We start from the raw sequence: 22,652 nt of genomic DNA on the forward strand, positions 1-22,652 counted from the left end.
GAATACACTAGAGGGAAAATGTTTTAAGACATATATCAGTGATATCATGACATGTCATGAGATGTAGAATGATTCCTGTATATGTGCGACGCGACATCGTGCCACTTAGGCCTATTGTCGAGGACGCGTCATTTGACGAATGCATGTAAACTACAAATGACGACAATCAGGGAGTGACTGACGTAACGTTACCGCTTCGTGGACAGTTTTCATTGTTTTAAGCACAATTCAAATATTTGTCATTTGTAGGTTGCACATAGTCATCAAATGATGCGTTGTGAACAATGCCTTAAGCTGTGTATATCGCGTATCGACATGAATATAGCACGTTGTCATGCCAACATGTCGCCGGACATTTATCCCATACCACCGTCCTCAGAGTCATTTAATGATTACTTAACCCAGTCCTTAGCAATTGTTTTCGGAACAAAATCGTTACTAAGGATTAGTACTAATCATTGAATGTCTCTAAGTACGGCAGTTAGTGTATCCAAGGCTTTAATAGCAACAGTGGTTAGAAACATTTAAATTGTTTATAAAATGCAAAGTTGTTATTTAAGGCCATTCGCGTTATAATCGCTTTTAGGCAGGTATGTAGCTTTTTTATTTAGTAAGTATACACTAAAATCTAGGACTTTAATCTGTTTTGTAAGAATAAGTAATGACATATTTAAAAATAACATATAGTTGTATGGAAGTATGGCTCCATTTTTTGTGTATTAAAAATGGATGTTCACATAAATGAGTTGAATATGGCGATTATATAACAATAATAATAATATTAACATCATCACCATCATTATTAGCCAGTTTACGCCCCCTGTTGGACATACACTTCTCCAAATATGGTATTTTGTAATCGAAAACTAGTTTGCTAGTTTTATTACGTCATAAGTAAAAATAATAATCGCACACGTAATTATATTGAAGAATTGTTATACACAACAAAAAAGCGCCAACATTAAAGGCAAAATAACGCAAAAAAGTCATAATTTTTGTTATAATGCATGTATTTAGTAATGGTCTGGAGTACCTACTAGCAATGATACAAAATATACTTATTTAACAACTGCTCATTCATTGACTCGTTTTGCCAGTTCGTAAGTTAATAATAATATTGTCTGGTTGACGAGAAAAGAAATCATGTCATTTCTTAAATAAATATTTGAGTTTAACTAGCAGTTGGTCGCACTCGTTTATATGTATTTAAAAATTATAACATAATGAAGTCATAAAATAATGATAATAATAATGTGATGAACAATAATCAGTCAAAACATAATATGTGTTATCATGGAAAATCACATAATGTAAAAATCATACCAAACAAAAAATGTTCAGAAGAAAAGTAAGTGATCGTAATAATTTTTAAATCATAATTTATGTACTCAAGACCACAAATAAAATGCAAAAATATAATAAAATAAAAAGAAGCAATAAAGCCTGCATCACAGAAAATCCTCAAAACAAAGCGAAACATGTCTATGTTTTTTTATTTTATTGTCAACAACAAACTACGTACTTTGTATAGTTTCATAGTTTCTAGTCATCTTCCTCCACCCGCCTCGGTTTCTCGATCACCTCTAATGTAAAATCTACCTAAACCCGTAACGATTAGACTCTCATTTCAACCGTGCAAACCAAACCAAAATTGTTAACGAAATGTGCAGATAGGACATCCTTCGGTGCATAAAATAGAAAGATTATATTTGTTTTCTCATACAAATTATGGGTGAATTTCCCAAATGACTTTTTTTTTGTCTTTAGTGAAATTCGTATTTGAAAAAAGAAATATTGTTCTGGATTATTTTTTTTTGTATTCAATAGGCAGTTATTGGGTTGTGGCAAAAATATAATTTGCCTAGGACTATATATAAGGGTAGAAAAAAATACATAAACCTCAATTTTTCTCATATCGGTGGCTGTCCCTCTACTTTTTTTACTGACAAAAATGCTTATACACTTGTAAAAATAAGTAAGTTAAGTATGTAACTAATTTTATTTAATAGACTATTAGTTTTATTATTAACATAGAGCATATTTTAATACATAACCGACGTTTATAATTACTGAGAGGCACAAACATACTTGTCTCGAAAAATGCTCTCATATCGGTGGCCAAAAGTAATTTAAACCTAACTTTACATCGGCGGGTCCGACAGCGTCCCCACCCCAATATTATTTCCCTCGTTAGTGTGCGCTAGCGCGCAGTGAAGACGGACGCGTGTCAAGTCGCTGCATTTTCCCGCCAATAACGTAAGTATGCCATTTCAGTTGCTCCCGGACAATTATTTTATGTTATCGGTGGTTCCATTTTTTCTGTGTAATGAGTAGTTTTATTATTATTGTTTGGTTCTAACAGCATCAGCAAGTGAATTAACTACATTGGCTGTTACTCAATTTATCCTAAATATAATACATTTTCTTTAATCTTCTAAAACGTGTGTTTTTTCTCACGTCGGTGTTCTCATATCGGTGTAATCGGTGGCATTTTTTACCACCGATATGATAATTTACACCGAAATGATAAGAAAATTCAATCGGTGTCCTAGGTTATCATATCGGTGTTATGGACGTACAGTTTCTTTCACATCGGTGTATGCTTTATCATATCGGTGGATTGTTTTATCATGTCGGTGGATTGCTTTATCATAACGGTGGATTGTTTTATCATCTCGGTGTCTTTTTATCATATCGGTAGATCCTGTGTAATTTCGTGCGGTGCGGTCGCGGCGCCAGCGCCGGAGCGATGTTGATGTGGCTGCGGTTATTATAAAAACTTACTATATAATACTAATAATGATTTATTAGTATTGGGTTATTGGTAAAACACTAACAACCTCTCAGGACTATATTAGTGACACCATAAACAACAACTTTTGTTTTATGACTTTTTACAAAACGTTAATCTATACATATAATAAAATTATAACAACTCCATGTCTGTACATTACAGATATTTAAGAAAAAATAAGATGGGGGATCTTTATTCAACCAATAGAAGCGAAAAACATGATTTAAAAAATTTTTGTCTGTCTGTCTGTCTGTCTGTTTGTTGTTCGCTTTTCACGCAAAAACTACTGGACGGATTTTGATGAAACTTTTTTTGTTATATAGCTATTAGTCCTCGCTAACATATAGACTATCCTTTTTTTGGAAATTCGCCCTTTAAGGGGTAAAAAGGGGAGGAGTAAGTTTGTATGAAACTCCGTCAGTTTTGAAGCTAATTCGATTAAAATTAATATTCGGCTATTTGGTTACAAATTAAGAATGATGCAATGAGGATTTTTGGAAAATATGCCTAATAGGGGCTGAAAAAGGGGGGGTAAGTTTCCATGAAACTCCGTTAATTTTGAAGCTAAATCGATGAAAATTAACGCTTTTTACGTGAATTGCCCTTCGTTTTGTGACATTTACCTGTTTAAAGAATCATAATAATAGTGGCGAGCTGTTGGGCAGTGGCGACCCCACGGACCTGACTCCCGGGAGAGGCCCTACTTTTTAACTCCGGTTAGTACTCGTGACTATCCGGAGTGGCCTCTCCTACCTCACTCTTGCCTTAATCGGCTGGTTTGAGTGGAGATTCGCAAGAGTGGAGTTGCCTTCAGCTCCACTTGGGGGAAGGACGTATCCCAGTAAGATGCTGGTAGGGGTCTTGACCGTACTTCCGGGATTGCTCTGATAGCCGTGGGATGCCCTCCCTTCCTCAAGCAGCTCAACGGATGTTGCTTCCCTTGTCGCTACATGCTAGCGGCCGTTTCAGGGGCCCACTATTGAGTTTGCGAGTCACCCCCTGCCTGTTTATCCGTATTTTTCAATATTGGTCAGGGGCAGGGGCCATAGTCCCCATAGTTAACCGGTTAACTATTCCACAGCCACCCACACCCATATCCCTAACATTTCCTTTTACCATATCTCACAATAGTCCTGCATCAACCGGGGATTGTCCTTTGGTGTACTTCCATAGTGCATACAGGGATAATCGCCGGCTGATGTCCCATTACATTTAGATTAAAATTGTTCAACGGGCCTCTGCGAGTTGGCTTCGGCCCCTCGTACGCCTTCCAAAGGTCCGGGACCCTGTGGTCCCGTGATTATGTAAATAACAATAATAACATAAGCTGGGAGTACCTCCACGCGGTGAAGGCGGTAACAGTTCAATACTGGCTAAAACTCCCATTTAACATTAATAGACGCCGACGGGGACAGCCGGTGGAAGGGTTTCCAGGAGTATATCGCGAGCGTGCCGCGATGGCCGAAATCGTGAACAATAATATTGGCACCCTCACAAATGAACAAAAGTCTGTGTATGAACGAATTTTGAGAAGTGTCAGTCAACAGGATGGTGGAATATTTTTTCTTGACGCCCCTGGTGGTACAGGAAAAACGTTTTTAACTAGACTGCTACTTGCTGAAGTGCGAAGACAAGAAAAAATAGCACTAGCAGTCGCCTCTTCGGGTATTGCAGCCACTTTACTTCCAGGAGGTAAGACCGCCCATTCCATGTTTAAGATACCTTTGGACCTAGATATAAATGAAACACCAGTTTGTGCCATATCCCGAAATAGCGAAAAGGCAAAGATTCTTGCAGAGTGCAGCCTAATCGTTTGGGACGAGTGTACGATGGCGAACAAAAAGGCCGTGGAAGCCGTTAATCGCACTCTACAAGATATCCGGCGAAATGATCACGTTATGGGAGGGGTTACAGTTTTATTTTGTGGCGATTTTCGTCAGACTCTACCCGTGATTACCAGAGGAACTAGAGCTGATGAGGTCGGGGCATGTCTAAAACGCTCCGTGCTTTGGCTTCGGATAGAAAAATTGAGCTTGACGCAGAACATGAGGGCTCACTTAGGTGGAAACCCCAGTGCGCAGGAATTTTCTGGAGTTTTATTAAAAATCGGCGAAGGCTCATTTCCCGAATCAAGTAATTCAGTAACTCTACCCGACAACCTATGTAAAATTGTTGCTTCGGTGGAGGAACTCATTGATTTGGTTTATGGTGATGTTTCCCAATTAATAGGTCAAGACAATTCATGGCTTTGTGAGCGAGCAATACTTACGCCCAAAAATGACCAAGCCGCTGCCATCAACCAAATTATTCTAGAGCGAATTGAAGGAGACCAAGTTGTATAACGGTCTATAAATACAGTGGTAGATCAAATGGATGTTACAAATTACCCGGTTGAATTTTTAAACTCTCTCGCTGCACCTGGACTCCCCGCACATAATATTACTTTAAAAGTAGGCATTCCCATAATGTTGCTTCGTAATTTAACACCCCCTAAGCTGTGCAATGGAACTCGGCTAAAAGTAATTGCACTTCGAAGTAATATCATAGAAGCCGAAATTCTCACGGGTTGTGGATCTGGTGAAGTAGTATTTATACCACGCATACCGCTAATCCCAAATCATTTCCCATTTCAATTTAAGCGCGTGCAGTTTCCCGTTACTCCATGTTTTGCGATGACCATTAACAAGTCACAAGGTCAGACACTTCGAGCCGCTGGTGTCGATCTTAGGACGAGCTGTTTTTCACACGGACAGCTTTATGTGGCTTTCTCGCGTGTCACTAGCTCCGATAATTTGTTTGTATTGGCTCCTACAGGTAGAACATCAAATGTGGTGTATAAAGAAATTCTTTAGGCTTATTGCGATGTATTTCGACGTTCGGTATGGTGGAAGTACAAAGTGTCCTGATCAACATATATGAGAAGTGGTTATTTAACTGGCATGCAACACCTTCACTTTAAAAACATACGGAAATGACTCTATTATAATAGTTTTTTATCTTCTGTTGGCGCATTAACATCTCTTGGCGAAACGGAGTTCGCGGGCACCAGCTAGTACTAACTATATTTCAAAGATAGATAGATTATCATATCGCTGGATATGTTATCATTTCGGTGGATAAGTTTATCATTTCGGTGGATAAATTTATCATATCGGTGGATAACCTTTTCATATCGGTGTACATAAAAAAAATCGGTGACGGTTTATCATATCGGTGGAAACCAGAATTCAAACTGATTTTTCTTCTAAGTTTTACATGATATGTTGATGATGTTAAATTTGGGAATATATACTATCCTAAAGATTACATAAAACCTAAAAAATAAGCAAAATATGTACATAAACAAAAAAAGCACCGATATGATAAAAAAATGGCATTTGTTGAAATTCACCCTTATATTTCATTAACTAAATTAATACACACACAGCTTATGTTTTACAAAAATCTTAGTCTAATTCCAGCCCACACACTACTAACACAAGCCATCACAATTAGTTGCCAACACACTGCAAAAGTTAGTATAAAAAATCTACCATTCACTAGATTCTAATCTATAGTTTGTAGAATACTTTTTTTGTACCTTTTCACTCGTACTATATTCCAAACATTCCATTTCTGCCTTAAGATTAATTTGTTTAACGTCTTTGTTAATATTGTTTCCAGTCTTGTTCCTGTGTAGCGTTGAGCCTTGGACTCCAGCCTCTGTTGCTGTTTCTATTAATTATAGTATTGTCAATTTAATTTATCATAACTTCTGCTTTTGCTTATTATCTTTTGTATAATTGTTTGGTGCTGTCAGTGCAGGAGTTTCTACTTCGTTGACTTGACTATTGAGGATTTACATTAACAGATTTGTTGCTTCTTAAACTTCTTTCTCCATCCGTTGTTCTAACGGTTTCCAAACTAGATGTTCTCTCTGGTTGAGATCTCCATTGGGCTAGTTGTCTGTTGTTGGCATTTATCTCTCTACTGTCTCTCTGTGTGTTATTTGGAACGTTGGTAGTTTTGGAACGTTGATAATTTTTGATCCTGGATACAGAATGAGTCAAATTTTTAGAAATTTTGAACAGTTTGGAATATAGTTTGAAAAAATATATATATTTCAGTACTTGTTTAAATGCAATCATGAAGTCTTTGGTTACACTAATTAAATTAAATTACTAAATGCATCAATATCATATTGTCCAGTTTTCTGGATTTCATTAATAAATACTTTTCATAGTATTTAAATAACTTTAAAGTACATTTTTAAGAATTTGAAGCCGTGTTACTAAATAAAATACAAACATTGGTCATCTATCAAATGAATACCACATCGTCGGCACTCCACAATTGTCTTAAATCATTGTTGAACCAAGTCGTACTTTACGGGCGCTGTTGGTATACGCACAGTTTATTACTTGTATTGTTGTGTATAACACGAAAGATGGAAGAACAAGAATAAAAATGAAAATGAAACTAAGTTAGAAGCTATTGAAGTCAATTCAATCCACCACCCTTAATGCCTCTTCTGAGACAATTATAAAGCGAGACGAACCTCTTCTTGATCATTCGCCAAGTCTTCTTCTTACAGACGAAGATAATGAAGATGATTAGACCGACGAGCACGTTGTAAGCGTCAGAGAACTGCCAGTACCAGTCAGCCTCGGGGTAGAAGGAGCTGACCACCTCCAAGATCCAGTTGATGCCCATGACAGTGAACAACTTGACGTAGAGAGTGAACCTGGAACATTTTAATTTCAAACTTTTGGCCCCAATAAAATTGTTTTTAGTAAACTTAATATAATATTATTTACAAACATAAAATTAAAAGAAAATGGTAAAAATAAGTTAGTTTTAAACAGAAATGAGTCAATTAATGATAGATAGCCATTACAGATTGTTTATGCAATTAATGTATGGAAGAATGGTTTGATCTTCCATGAGATTTATTATTCTTTCGCTCGTAAAAGCTATTTTAGATTAACCCAGAGTTTCTGTTCATCATTTTAAAAATACTGAACTAGCTATACTGTAGTTTATTTTTGGACTATTAAAATAACAGTGTATTAATAATAGCCTCTGGCGTCAGATATTTGAGATTTTTACTGTAATAAAATTTTGCTATTCATTGATATTCTGTCATTAGAAGTTAAATGAAAGCAATTTCAATTACTTTAGTGCTTTTCCGCTAGAGATGGCTATGTAGCTGTGTGGCGAGAATAATTTGCTTGTTGAAAATGCTGGGATACATCGACTCGTTTAGTTTAACAAAAGACATTAGTAGGTTAATAACGGTAAGAACATTGGTTTTTATAGTAGAACTCACCTTTGGGTGTCCTTTCTGTCTTGGTCATGTGTGGAGCTCTCCTTGTCTCGTAGCATTTTGGTTTCTCTTTTAATTTTTGCTATTTTGAAGGCAGTCAGCGTGAAGAATATCAGGTTTGCCACACAGAGGATCACAATTGGTCCATACAAATACAGTAATTTGCTGTTTCCTGAAATTTAGTAAGATTGCCTTAGTGTGTTGTTGTTATTTTATCTAAATCACTCGTGCAATAATCTTTTCAAATAATTGTTTATTTTAAACTACAAATAATGCAAACCTATTCTTTTTGGCAAATAAAACATCTGTTTGACGTTCTAGTAATTATAATTTTAGACACTTGGATCAGAAATTCTCTCTTTATCTACTCTACTTCTATTATTCTTATATTCTGCATTGTTCTGACAATGCATCACATGGTCTTTCGCTTTACCTTTCACCCTCATATCTCTCACACAATGCTTTTCTTTTATTTGATATAATTTCATCTTTATTAACATGTTTATTTTGCCATATTTATATTAAGTTTAAAACTACGAAGTCCCTAGTTATACACTTACCGTATAAGAAACAGCCTTGTAACCTAAGTTTAGGCAATAGAGGATGCAAAGGAATGTTGGAGAATTCGAGAGCTGCCAAATTGATGGTCAGGATCGTGGGCACTCCAAACGCGTAGATGGCATAACACAAAAACCTCTTGTTTTGTGTACCACTACGGCCATGAGCTCGTTTGCCACTGAAGAGAAATAAATAAAATGTATTAATACTGAAATCTTGTCGCTTAATTAACTTCACTAAAATCGAATATTGTAAGATCTAGTAGAAGTATTTTAACGTTACGTAACAACACATCTTTAATTGTACAATAATTTAATGAAACACATTATCTGCTTTGTCTACAGTTATAGATCGGGGCCCAGGATTTAACCCCGTTAATGAGAGTTTCGATTAAGTAAAACAAAAATGAGTAATTATGAAATAATTTACCTGAACGTCCACCAGATGTCGTAGCACATCACGTTTAACCAGAAGAACGCTGCCAGAAGGGAGAAGTACACGATGAAAGCTAGAACAAATAATTCATTGTTACCTACATCATTTTTGACTAAGAATATTTTTATTGTTGTGTACATGGGTCTTTGTAGAATGAGGAGAGTTAGACATTTTCTTAAAATTATGCCTTACATAAGTAAAGATTTTTTCAAATACATATTTTTGTAGATAGTTGTAGGTCCTTAAAGTGTGAGAACAAAAACAGTTTTATTTCTATTTTGCACGTTAGGCGTAAATCTCTTGTATTGTATAACATCTGTATAATATTACTTCAACAATAACTGCGGCAACGCATTCATATACGTAGATTCTATGTAAATAAATTAGCTTGTCGTAGGCCCGCGTAGGTGTAAACTCAATCAATATTTTCCTTATTTGACATTACGAGGAAAATCTTAATATACTCGTATGTATGTTTGATTAATTTTGTTGTTTTAAGAAGTAATTTACTCACTGGCTTGGGTATACCACATTTTTTATTCAATAGTGATTAAATCGTAACATAGAATAATTAATACCACAATGCTATTTATCCTCCGTGGCAAAATTCTTAAGTAAATACGTCATTTTTGTCAGATAAATATGTTTATTAGGTTTTTCCAAATTTCTTAACACCTAGAGTTTGGAATTGGGCGTAAAATGGCAATCACTGATGTATTTAAATTTTATTTATAACAATACATGTGAAGTTCCACGTTCATCTTCGGGAATGAAAAAGAGAGAATTCTGCCTATGACTTGATCGCCAAACTCAATGTCAGAACTGAATTAAAAAATGTTATGAGATGTTAGTATTACGACTCGTTAAAATTAGCTGACGTTGGTATTGTTTGAATGTTTGATAATTTGAACCTTGGCCCAAATTAGAGACGACGTGATATTCCTTTTTATTTTCCTTATGTCCCTCACATGACAATATTGTCACGTGGTAAAAACGGTTCACATAATTAAGAGCTGTTTTACAATTTATGGTTAAATTTCAATTTGTGGTTTGGATGTTTTGTGTACATCTTCCATTTGAAATGTATCAAAATATGCCAGTTAATATAGACAATGTTGTGCCCACACTATTGGTAAAAATATTTATAAACAGTGTCCACAATCATTTAATTTGAAGAATGGTCTTTGAAATGTATTTGTAAGCATTTATAATAGCAGTGTGGAAGTAGCATTACAATAAATTATTCGACAGTACTGAAAAACTCCTTAGAGAATCATTTTATTATACTTCTTGGAAACTGTTGAGTCGGCCGAAAGGAAAGTTATTGTACTGACTTGATGACAAATTAATTTGTCATAACAATTGTGGTTAAACTTACTTTTGTCATACTCTATTCATTGAAAAATTTGTCACGTATGAAAACACTTCTTAATTACTAGGCTATGTTCACATGGCAAGCGTTAAACGCGCGTTTTTATAAGTTACAAGTAACTACATGCATTTTATTCAGCCTAAAGCTGCGCACTAAATACGCTTTGGAATGTAAACGGCCTAAATAAAATGTACTTATGAAAACATAGGCTCACATGTAGTTTCTGTGAACTTTTCTAACCAACAAACAGGATTATAACTTTTTATGGATATTTAATTAATTAATTCAAAGAGATTTCCTGTTTGAGCAGAAGCTTCAATAAATAGTTTACCTAATTAAATAATACAAAGCACAATATTTGTGAAGTTTAAGCCGTAACGCTAACACATTAAACTGAAGTTTATGTTTCTTTATAGTTCTCAAATAAACATTAAGCTTACGCCTTTACAAATATGTATTAACGCGACTCAATAATTATTTATCTAGAAAAAGACTATTATACCTAGGGCAGAGTAAAAAGAAGTGAAAAGAGAATTCAATAAGTACTTACTTAATACAATACAGATTTCTTCAGTTATCTGTAGCTTTAGGATGAGGATCTGCATGGTGGCTAGGAACAGGAAACCGACGAAGAAACAGAGTAAGTATGCCATCAGCACCATGCCATGAAGGTTCCTCAGTTCTGGCAGCCATGCGTATACTGCTACCGTCAGGAGAATGAAGAAACAGGATATCAGCATACCTGCGGAGACGAAATAAAAAAAAAAATTCCATAAACCACGTTTAAAAAACGGACTATTATTTTTAAAGTCGGTTACAATGCTTTTTTTTTAATGGGGTAAAATCATCCAATGACTTCTCTTGTCTCTTACGTTGTACCATATTTCACTGTGTTTTTTTAAAGGTTTGCCCCACACTAGGATTTCCTCTTGTATCTTGGTGTTTGTTTACAAACATACAAGTTCACACACAAATGACACTCAGACCCGAAATAATAATTTGTGGATCACACTATGATCAAGATATGCTTTTATTACAGACTTTGCTATGTAATGTAAATTTCTTAGTTTTGCTGTAAAGTTAGCGTTTTGCGTAGTATAGTTATTTAAATTGAAATCAAACTATAAAATTTCTTGAATCGCAAAGAAAATTTTTTCTTAGTAAAATATACATTTCAGGTACTTAATTTAAAGAATAATATAGTGTATAGAATAAAGGTATATATGTTGAAAAGTCAGACGAGATAATGAAATGCTATTAGTACTTACAACTACTGCTCATAGTATAATTGTTGCGTTCGGGCGTCGCTACGAAGCAGATGAGCGCATTGAGGTGTGGTCCCTCGGTGTCCGAGACGAACGTGTCGATGCAGTACTTGTCTGCTTCATAAATCAACACCTTGACAGAAGTCTCGATTTTCACATACAGCTTACCATCCTGGAAATAGCATAAATACAGGTTAGTATAGTATATTAAACTTATTGTAATATCATGCATGTTCTGGGTCTGAATGTAACAATGAATTTATTTTGTGAATAGGATACAAAAGAGCAGTTTTAAGGAAAGCGTCCACAGGCCCGCATCGTACGTATGATTTCACTAGTACGCATCGCATGTAGGCATTGCTAATGATGCGGTCCGTACGATGCGGATTAGTGGACGCAGTTATACGAGTTTTCATACAAGACAAACTTAAATTCGTTGCGTGTGATGCGTACGATGCGGACCTGTTGATGCTTACCTTTACACGTCAAAATTATTATAAAAAAATCTAAATGAGGTCGGTCGGACATCGATGTGGCTTGAATTTGTTTATAATATATGTTGGTTAACGCATTCATGACACAGAAGCAAACTTACATTACTACATATTTACATTACATAATTATGTATCTACATAATTTCACGCTTTAAGGTTCTAAGTAATATTGAAATAACCGCTTAACTACATGCATATGAATATACATACGATACATACACCAAAATAACATTATTTTACAATTTTACATTCAGTCTGTAGGTAAATGATGTATTAAGAAGTAACTTACGCCACTTTTATTAGTTACAAAGTCCGTAATCCACGCGAGCAATCAGCTAGTATTAAATAACATCTTATTTGTTACTAAAGAATCTTTACGCTTTACGAGGTGTACAGAATCTGATTAAGATTTTCAAGAAAAAAGCGGTTTGTTGTTATCATTATATAGCGGATAAATACAAAGCGATTACACGCGGTCGTGGGAGCGAGACGCAGCTTTTTTGCGTAACTACGGTTTAATGATTTCAAGGATACGATATGTACCTATCCACTGGTACCGATTGTAGAGGTAAACGCGATGACTCAACACATTTTTATACAACTATTTTACTAGCCGGATCCACATGGTTAGGTTCGCGAAAATCAGCAATATCATGGAGTCTCTTCCATTATGAGTCGGTACATAATGATATGGTAACATGGACAATGCCAGTACATTTAAAACCAAGGCCAAATATCGTTATTTCATATTGACGACATATTTATTTTTGTGTTGTTTATTTATTTAAAATCAACTTATACTGCGATAATGTTGTCACTCAATATTATTAAAGTAAACTTACAATTAAAATTGTAACAGCCATATTGATTGCACATGTTAAGTCAACGGAGGAGGTAAGTAAGAATGTTATCAACGGTCCTAGCATTTACATCTGTTAGGTATATTAACACGTTCCTTTGTCTACCTGTGGACTGTTTATTTCGTATCACTAGTTAATGCTAACCCAATAAATAAAAATAGAACAATACAAGAGTCAATCCTACCATCTAGGCGGCGAGGTAAGCATTAATTATGATTCAGTAAAATTGATGACTAGTTTGGAAACCTCCATGGTTCACAAATTACGGGTTTTTTGCTGGTGATCTTCAGTTTCCTTCGAGCTCATAAAAACTAAAATGAATAGATTGGACGCACTTTTCGAACGAACGAATAGACTGATTGTGACAGCCTCTGTCGCTTGATCGCTGTATAGCCGGTAAATACATTTTATTATAAATGTTATATCGAATATCAATAGAAGATTTTAATAGTCGATGTATGGGTTCGATTAAACTTTTGCCAGCGTCAATGTATTCGGTACTGATTAAGCGATCGCCAGCGGTTAACTCAGTAAAATCAATATAAACAGCGTAAAGTACTTACGAGATTAGATTGCTTACAATTTTCAGTGGGTAATAAATACACTATTTTCTGTATTTATATAATATTAAAAGCACTAATTTCTATCGAACCCTAAATGAGAAGCGGGCGTCTTAAACCTCCGGGTCACTACGACAAGGCAGATGAGTAATGAGTACCTATGTAGACAGTTGTTTGGTTAGACTAAAAACCCATTAATTAGCCAGTCGGTCAATGTGTTTTTAAATCCGGCTTGAAATCCGGGTCAGCCTAAACGTATTAAAGGTTGTACAATTTCAAACAGATCATTTCGTTCATCGAATAATTTTGATAAGATAAATAGATAAAGTTCCAAATATAGACCCTCAATATGAGGCATTAAAAAAAAATTGAAATTGTAAGGAATAAAAAAACCTTGTAAAATAAAATAAGTGTCAGTATTGTAACTTCGTACCGCCTCAAACATTATTTTCTCACCTTTTAAACTTTCCCTTGTAAAAGGCAAATAATTCAAGACCTTGCCAAAAATAAACTTGCCAAATAAGCCCAGTCGTTCTCGAGTTTTAGCGAGACTAACGAACAGCAATTATATATATATACATATTATATATATATATATATATATATATATTATATATATATATATATTATATAAATATATATATAAGCAATTAATATATATATAAATATATATATATATATTAATTGCTGTTCGTAAGTCTCGCTAAAACTCGAGAACGGCTGGATCTATTTGGCAAATTTTGGTCTTGAATTATTTGTGAAAGTCCAGGGAAGGTTTAAAAGGTGAGATTAAAATGTTTGAGGTCGTACGAAGTTTGCCAGGTTGACTAGTAGTATATAGATATGAAGTTTTGATACATGTACCTTACTCGCCTGCCAAGCTTAGAAATAATGGGAAACTAGAGAGGCCATCTAGAAAGGCCCATCTGCCCAGCATTGTCGGTACTATCACATGTACTATCACAGGTTGTTTACGATTATTATTATACCTCTGCCAACCAGTAGACCTCTAAAATATTAATGTAAAATATCCACTCTCTAACCCAGTTGGACAAAAGCCAAGAATTCATAGCATTGGGCAGAGATACCACTTTTAGTTTGGTCTTTTCACGACAACTTTAATCAACGTCATTGTTGACACTATAACATAATTATCTAAGGATTTTACTGTTATGTAGTCGTAGGTCGTAGTCGTAAAATCAATTTAAATAATTATGTCGTGTAGTCTGGTCAACTTGCAAGCAAGACTATCGAGTATCGAGTGACAATCTCAAGTTTGATTACCTGCTGGATTTTCCAACGTATTCTTGATTGAGTTTCTTGTTTTTGTAAATACGTCAATTTCAAATTAATTAATTAATGGTAACCGATGCGCGTTAGTTTACAGTTACATCGCTAGTGCAGTTTTTATAATGATCACAGATGGCGTTGTTGAACCGTATAGTCATAGTCCTGTTAATATAACTGTGTTAGTTAAAAATATAGGTACTTAGATCAATTATTAGTTTTTTATTTTCTTTTAAATACGTTCACAATAAGAATGATAATAAGCATTTGACATTTAATTTGCAACATTAGTACGAGGTGCGATGGTTGTAATTAGATTGGTATGAAAAATTATTCAAAACTGGTTTCCCCCGTTTGTCGGCAAACCAACTTGATTATTATGCGAAATGTGTTTATACATAACACACAATACATAGTTTCGATTATGTACGTGACTTGTTATCTAGTTCTTATATTTGTCGATGGAAATTAAAACAACAACGACGATCGTCTATAACTTTTTAATATCTTTTTAAATTAGGTATTGAGACGGGTTTTTAAGAACCTGCTAAAATGACGTGGTACACACAAGACTGTGTGACTATTATAAAGCTCATTCCAGACTTGATTGGCAGACTTCAACAAACAATGGGGTTTTTTGTCCATTCGATGCTAGACAGACGATGTTTGTGATGTTGCATAAAATATTTGATTTGATTCAACTCTATCGTTTTGTAATAAGGTTTAAATTTTATCGTCTAAATATTCTTAAAATTTAGAAAATCGTTAGGTTTCCGGTCGTGTGACTATTGTTGTTGATTTACTTGGTACAATCTTATATATCCATACTGTTATTATATCTTTTTATACATATTACGTACTATAAGAGGCAAGAATCATTTAAAGACATCATCTGATTTTCGTATCGACCGTTGAAACGCCATTTGGAGTAGGTACGTGATATTATTTATATTGAGTTATATGTCGCATGCTATACGTATATAACGCAATATCACAAAAAATCGCTTAGATCAATTAGCCTTTCAACCGTCGATATATTTGTGATCATATATAAAAATTAATTACACGAACAACTTCTAGGTTCAAGAATAACCCATAAGTTCCATTTTTGGATCAAAATAGACGATATCCTTTTTATAATTAATTTTAAACCTTGTTACAACACCACAAGTTTCAAAATCTGTTAAATGATCTTGTAAACTGATTTATTGTCTGAACATAATAACATTAACACTTATGGTGCTTAAAATAAATCTATTAAGGCCGCACTCAGAATCATTTTATGGTTACTCAACCTAGTCCTTAGCAATTATTTTCATAACAAATTCGTAACTAAGGAATGGTTTAAGTAATCATTTAATATCTCTGAGTATGGCGGTTAAAGTTATACCTCGTTTACATATATGTACAATGCAACACCCCACTTTTCACTGTACATAAGTTATATTATGAGCCCCATTATAAATAGGGGGTAACTCTATACACAATGCTTAAAATTATTTCAAATGGTTCAAGTAGTTATGACATTATAAAGCACGACTTATTGTGTTTTCTATCGTATATTAGAATGTACATAAATCAGGATAGTATATGAATGTATGACGGAAGCAAAACCTCTTTTTGACGGACTCACGATTGAACTGTTCGTACAGAACATTGTATGTTCAAAACTGGTTGACTTTTCAAACCGGCATAGTGACCTTAACACTTAAATTCTTAATCAAATAACAAGTTTAGAATGTTGGCTTCACTTTTTATGATAGAATTTTGCAATACGGCTGCTGATTTCCGCAAGGAGCAACTCTTTGTGTGATCCACAAATTGTTGAGTCGGGTCTGTGTGACATGTGTATGTGAACGTGTATGTATAACTAGCTTTAACATTAAACAAAAGATATGTAGCTCACAATGAGGCTATCATTTTTTATCCTTTTTGTCCAATTAAGTTACTAAAGCTACCAAAAATTAATGTCCTATGGTTTGAGATTAATAAGTTACCAAAATCTATTTCAGATTAAGAGATTAAGATTAAGAGATTTCAGATTAAGTGATCTTAATACATTTTTCGTAAAATTTTGATTTTGACGTGATTGTGATTAAAATAAGAAAGTTAAGTAACATATATTTTTAAAACCATTCGATATTTTTAGAAAAATCTCTATTTATTATAAACAAAATTAAATGTTCTATTTTTCAACCGAGTTAGATCTCACCTCATGCAAATTGAAACGTTGAATAGCTGGATGAACGAGCAATCTTGTTTCATTATTTTTCTTATAACAGTCCATTTTTCCAAATAATAAGAAATCATTTGGTCTAATATCATCTTCAAATAACGGCAATAAGTCCGTATTGTTTCGACTAGGTGCTTTAACACACTGATTTATTGATATTTTGTGGACCATGCCTAAAGGACAGCATTTTCTAACACAACGACGACCGTTGATACACACACAGCCTCTCTCTTCACCATTTTCAGTTATAAACTTCTCGCTTTCATCGAATGTGTGTCCAAAATACGAACCATTAATTAACTTGGCACTAGTAAAATAATTACAAGGCTGCTTTGTACAATGTACTTTAATAATAACTAGTGGTCGCCTTGTGGTCGAAATTCAACCATATACGATTTAATTTACATACGTTCAAGTATTATTTTTATTTAACTCAAACTCAAACAAACTCTTTTATAAAACTCTATTCATATGAGACGTGAGAATATCATCGCAATGTCTATCGATTTTGACGTTTTGTCAAATACGATCAGATACTATGCATGTGTGTGTAATGTTTTATTTATTGATTTAATGTACTTTATAAGCATTATTTTTGAAAAATATTAGCGTAATGCACTTCTCCTTCACATAAACTATAAGTGTACCAAATTTTATGCTCCTACGTTCGCGCAATTTTCGTAAAAATCGGTCCAAAGTTTTTGCATCACGTATTAATATATAGATTGCAAATATTATCGCCACCGTGGGCCAAATCGTCTTCATTTTGACAAATGAGATTTCGCACAGCCACACCGATTGGCCGATCTTTTGTTACTAATAATAATTTATTAAAATTTAGTATCCCCAAACACCGTAAGCGCAGGTTTTAAAATTGGTTGACGTAGATATATACGTATGTTTTAACCGGTCCATCATTTGAATATTTATATACAAAATATAGATTTTTTATATACAAAACATAATCCTACGTAGTATACTCAAGGAAATTCGTCGACATTTTATTGTAGCCTCAATATCTTAAGTATTAAACTAATTAAATTATTATCAACTGTCATTAGAGTATCGTTATGATCGTTAAATGTATTTAGACCTCATGTGGGTCGATACAATTATGTTAGAATGGAATTAAATTCGGTTTTTGTTGAATTTTTAAAGATAAGGGACAAACTGTAGTGCAAAAGACTGCACGGTTGACGTGGTGGCTGGACAACCGGCTGCCGTGCAGCGGGTAGCGAGGTTGATTCCCGCATGAAGCAACTCTTTGCGTGATCCACAAAATATTGTTGTTTCGGGTCTGGGTGTCATGTGTATGTTAAATCTCGTTTACCGAGGAATCACAAGTGCATGTTAATCTTAGGTAGTGCTCTCCTGAACTTAAGGAGCTAATAAATTAAAATAGTCTGAGTAGTATTAAGCTAGGTGGAGCTTTATCTGTCACTTAAGCATTTAGACAAAAGTAACAGCAGAAGGTTTGTTAAAAAAAAATAAAACAAACAACATATCTTGAAGTCTCACTAAGAAAGGATTTCTGGATAATTGGATAGAGTAGAACCTGATCTTTTTATGGGATTCGGAGTAAACGAGTTGATGAGTCACTTAATGATTTGGAAGCATTCAGCTCCACTTATTATTTGCCCATGAACACCAGAGGAGTTGCAAGTAGGTACCTACATATGTTGCTGACGTTTTAAAAAGGAGTATGCCGATTTATCAAAATGAATGTTTGTACTGATACTGACTAAGTAATTCCCTATATTATTTGGCAAATATAAGAATTAAATGCCGCATTTTATTATCCTAAAATTAATGTTTATACTTAATATGAAGTTAATAAATAACTTCGTTTTTCTGCCAACAAACTTGTCCAACAAGAAGTTCTTAAAAAATTGCGAGGTCCTCGAAGGTCAAGCCACTCGTTTATTTAAAAACTTTGCAAAATTAAGGGCCAAGTTAAAAAACAGGTCATCAGTAATCATTACGACCAGGTTTTTTCATTGTACCTTAATATTAGCCTTTCAAGACTACATTTACTATAGGTATAAGTAAACATATTATGTTTAACTGATGAATAAATATCAGAAAATGTACTCAAGTTGGTCCCTATTTCTGGGGGCACGGGAGTGCCGACGCCAAGTCGAGTCAAAACACTGCTGTACCATTCTTTATTGGAACCATTTAGCATTTTCAGGCCCCTATTTGAAAACCTCTGGATAAGATCATTTACTTACAGTTAGGATTAACAAGGACAGATTTATCTACGTATTGTGAAACCTGTTATAAATGCCTATGCCTATACACATTTAATTCGTTAAAATGAATACTAAATACTTATTATGTTAATAATTTTCAACATTTTATATGTCGATAAAAACTTATTTTTAACAAACATTTAGCCTTTCAACAACTACTTATCATAGTTTTGAAAGCATTCCTTGATATTTATTTATATGTACTATTATGTATCCGGGGGCACGGCAGCGCCCACGCCAAGACGAGTCTATATGTATACAGACAGCTATATTAATTAGGAAAGAAAGTTAACGCCACACGTCTATGGCAAAAAATCTATTAAAAACTTTCACGAATGTTATTTCCAAAGTTAGCAATATGTCTTATTGGTACGAAAGTCCGTCACATACATTGCCGTTTCACTGGCAAAATCAAATAAAAAGTACCAGAGCGTTATAAGTTAGAGTTAAATAACAAAGGTATTATTCTCACCGTTCTTAAATGAAAGTTATAAGAAGCGGGCGCTACTGGGACCCTAACTTCTTCCAGTTCATCCGAACAATTCATTTTCCCATAGAAAAAGTGTAACTCCTTCGTAGCATTGTATCCTGGTAACAGCCGATACTCTCTATAGACTGGAGGATTGAACGGTTCAGCGATATCAACACATATCTTCTGATCCCTGTGATACGCTTGGCCCAAAGGACAGCACTTTTTTGCACAAACTTCTTTCAAACACACACATCCCCTTTCCACATTAGTAACGTTATCCACTATTATTTCATTTGGTTCATATTTAACACCTTTATACATTCGGTCTTTTAGTTCTACACTATATTCTTCGTCACATTGTGATACAGTTTGAGTTATTATTGTGAACACAATAAACACTATTATCGTTTGCATGTTGCTACGGCTCGGCGCCTGCGCTTACTTCGGTACGATCGTCGCGTGCGCAGGTCTAGTAGTGACTGTCAATTCGGATTTCAAGTTTACTTGGCGAGGGTTTCCCGTCGTCGCGCGGTAAATAACAATTACGTTAGATTGCCTACTGGCTGTACACACTGTTAGCGTGTACGTATTAATTTATGAGAAACAATATTTTTCTATTGTTTTTCCTAGTTGCAAGATGAGTAATCTACCAAAATAATTTAACTATGTACGGTGTATAGCTAATTACATATTTCGCAAATAAATGCTAAGAATATTTTTTACTATTGTATGTACCTATTGTAAATTGATTGTGTTAGTTATTTTAACCGTAACTTTAACTTTTTTTATTTTGAGCCGTATCTCTTTCGATTAACATTCAATATGCCTAAATAGAAAACTTATTTAGAACAGATATTAACTTAAAATTTATATTTTCCTAATCAAAAAATATTTATTGTCGCTTAGCCGCTTAGATAGTACCACTTAGGTTTAAATTGCAAATGTATAATTGTGTATGAATGTACCTATACCACAAAATACTACCTATAGGTTCGTATATACTATTTTGATCAACTTTTCAAATATGTTGTAATAATATATTTATTACTGTTTATTTACTTGTCAGTAGTGATTACTTTATACCTGCTTGTGAGCAAAGAGGTATCTGTGTTACATCTGTTTGTTATTTATAATTTATGTCGAAACGGCTGAACCGGTTTCGATGTTGTTTTCGTTGTTTACATTAGAAGTGACTCATATTGAGTATCCTAAAATAAGAAGTAGGCCTGAGACGTCATAAAAGTTTATTCTCTTCTCATCTTTTACGTTTTAAAAATTGTTTGTATGTGTTTAATGTGTACCTACTTCACCATATAGGTAGGTATGGCATTTTATGAATAAGGATTTATGATAAGGATTGAATTAATTTCTAACGTCGTAATGTTTTCATACTTTGCCAATTATGGCTATAGGAAGTAACCTATCATCATTGGCCCGTTTCCATCTACTGCTGGACATAGGCCTATCGAATAGCACATCACTGTACTCGATCTTCAGCTTTTTGCCTCTAACCACTTTATGAATGTAGTCCGTATAGAACAAGTTTATTCAAATGATCATCGGTTCTCCGATAAATGTGACCCATCCACAGTTTGCTAATTTTGTTAGTATTGGTTGTCTATCCCATTACGGTTTATTTTCTTAATCATTATCGTCCACTACTTAGCAAAGGCCTCTTCTCATACGGAGAAGGTATGCATTAATCACCACACTTGCTCAAATAATTATCGAATCAGCACTAAATATGTACTGTGACCATTGTGTAATTTTTTGGCATTCTGTGTACAATTTTTAATATGACTTTTAATAAGTTTGTTTCATCATTGGACATTGACCTTTCCCGTATGTAAACCGGTTTAGTGGAAGTAAACAGGTCTGTACTGTACATACATTCAGACAGACATAATATAATAGTGCAGACCTGATGCATCGACGTTCGATCGGACGAATATCGACATACTAATGTATAACTGTTTTGGAATAAAATGAAAATTATAAAGTAAATGAATAGGATTATTTAATAAATAATGCATATAAAGGATTGTAACACTTTCTCTATAAATAAATTAATGTAATTTATGTCAATTTAATTAATAAATGTCAAAGTGGAAATCAATATATCAGTATTTATTTTAAAACAATGAACATACGCCAAAATTGCTGAACGCACTTAGATGAAATCTACCCTAGATGACTAATTTTTACTTTGATGTCCGTCTTGTATATTGTTTTAAACTATTAGATACGGTACGTATTTTTTTATTTTCTTACGGAAACAAAATATACTGTCTACGATATATCGTTTTAAAATAACGCATGACGTCACATTAACGTCGGTTAATTTTATACGAAAAAAATACGTATTTGATCCCACTTCTAAACTTTAATTCGTTTTATCATAATAAAAAAATAGGTGTTATATATTTTTCCATTACTTAACTGATGGACTAAAATTATTTTTTATTTCCATACCCCGTCATCATTCCTATTATACACAGAGATGAATTAGTCTGGAAATGTTTAATGTTTTATTTCCTAATAAAACAACCATGTAATTTTATCCTTTATCCTTGACACATTGTGTTATATTCCCATATACATAGCTAAATAATGACTCACTGTACTTTGAACTTATACAGAACCAATACCCGTCTAGTTCTAAATACCACCGCGTGGGTAATTCCCTGAATAATCAGAATTAAAGGTGGGTTAAGGTACTTACTAAACTAGTAGGTATTAGTAGGTAGGTAGGTATTTTTAGTAAC

At 34.1% G+C, this 22,652-nt stretch overlaps 2 protein-coding genes and 1 long non-coding RNA gene across 12 annotated transcripts in view; 1 reads left to right on the forward strand and 2 right to left on the reverse strand.

Annotated features, from left to right (window-relative positions):
• The window catches only part of LOC118268838 (G-protein coupled receptor Mth), a 96,064-nt gene that overhangs the window by 39,950 nt on the left and 33,462 nt on the right, over positions 1-22,652 (reverse strand). For 2 of the 10 annotated variants that reach the window (XR_007706732.1, XM_035583579.2), the window contains exons 2-7: positions 11,733-11,901; positions 11,015-11,206; positions 9,087-9,165; positions 8,660-8,835; positions 8,103-8,271; positions 7,332-7,538 (exon numbers count right to left, since the gene is read on the reverse strand). Coding sequence is in view for 6 of the 10 variants with exons in the window: in XM_035583579.2 (XP_035439472.2) it covers positions 7,332-7,538; positions 8,103-8,271; positions 8,660-8,835; positions 9,087-9,165; positions 11,015-11,206; positions 11,733-11,901 (992 nt within the window). In the remaining 4 variants the exon portion in view is untranslated. The other 8 variants (XM_050702560.1, XM_035583581.2, XR_007706731.1 and 5 more) reach the window with 7 other exon arrangements.
• Positions 1-22,652, reverse strand: part of LOC126912101 (G-protein coupled receptor Mth-like) — a 72,326-nt gene that overhangs the window by 39,950 nt on the left and 9,724 nt on the right. The window lies entirely within an intron of this gene.
• Positions 635-3,429, forward strand: LOC126912113 (uncharacterized). The gene is made up of 2 exons (XR_007706751.1): positions 635-2,256; positions 2,702-3,429. It is a non-coding gene; the product is annotated as an uncharacterized LOC126912113 (long non-coding RNA).

This window comes from Spodoptera frugiperda, chromosome 2, assembly GCF_023101765.2.
Source record: "Spodoptera frugiperda isolate SF20-4 chromosome 2, AGI-APGP_CSIRO_Sfru_2.0, whole genome shotgun sequence".
In the NCBI taxonomy this organism is placed as follows: Eukaryota; Metazoa; Arthropoda; class Insecta; order Lepidoptera; family Noctuidae; genus Spodoptera; species Spodoptera frugiperda.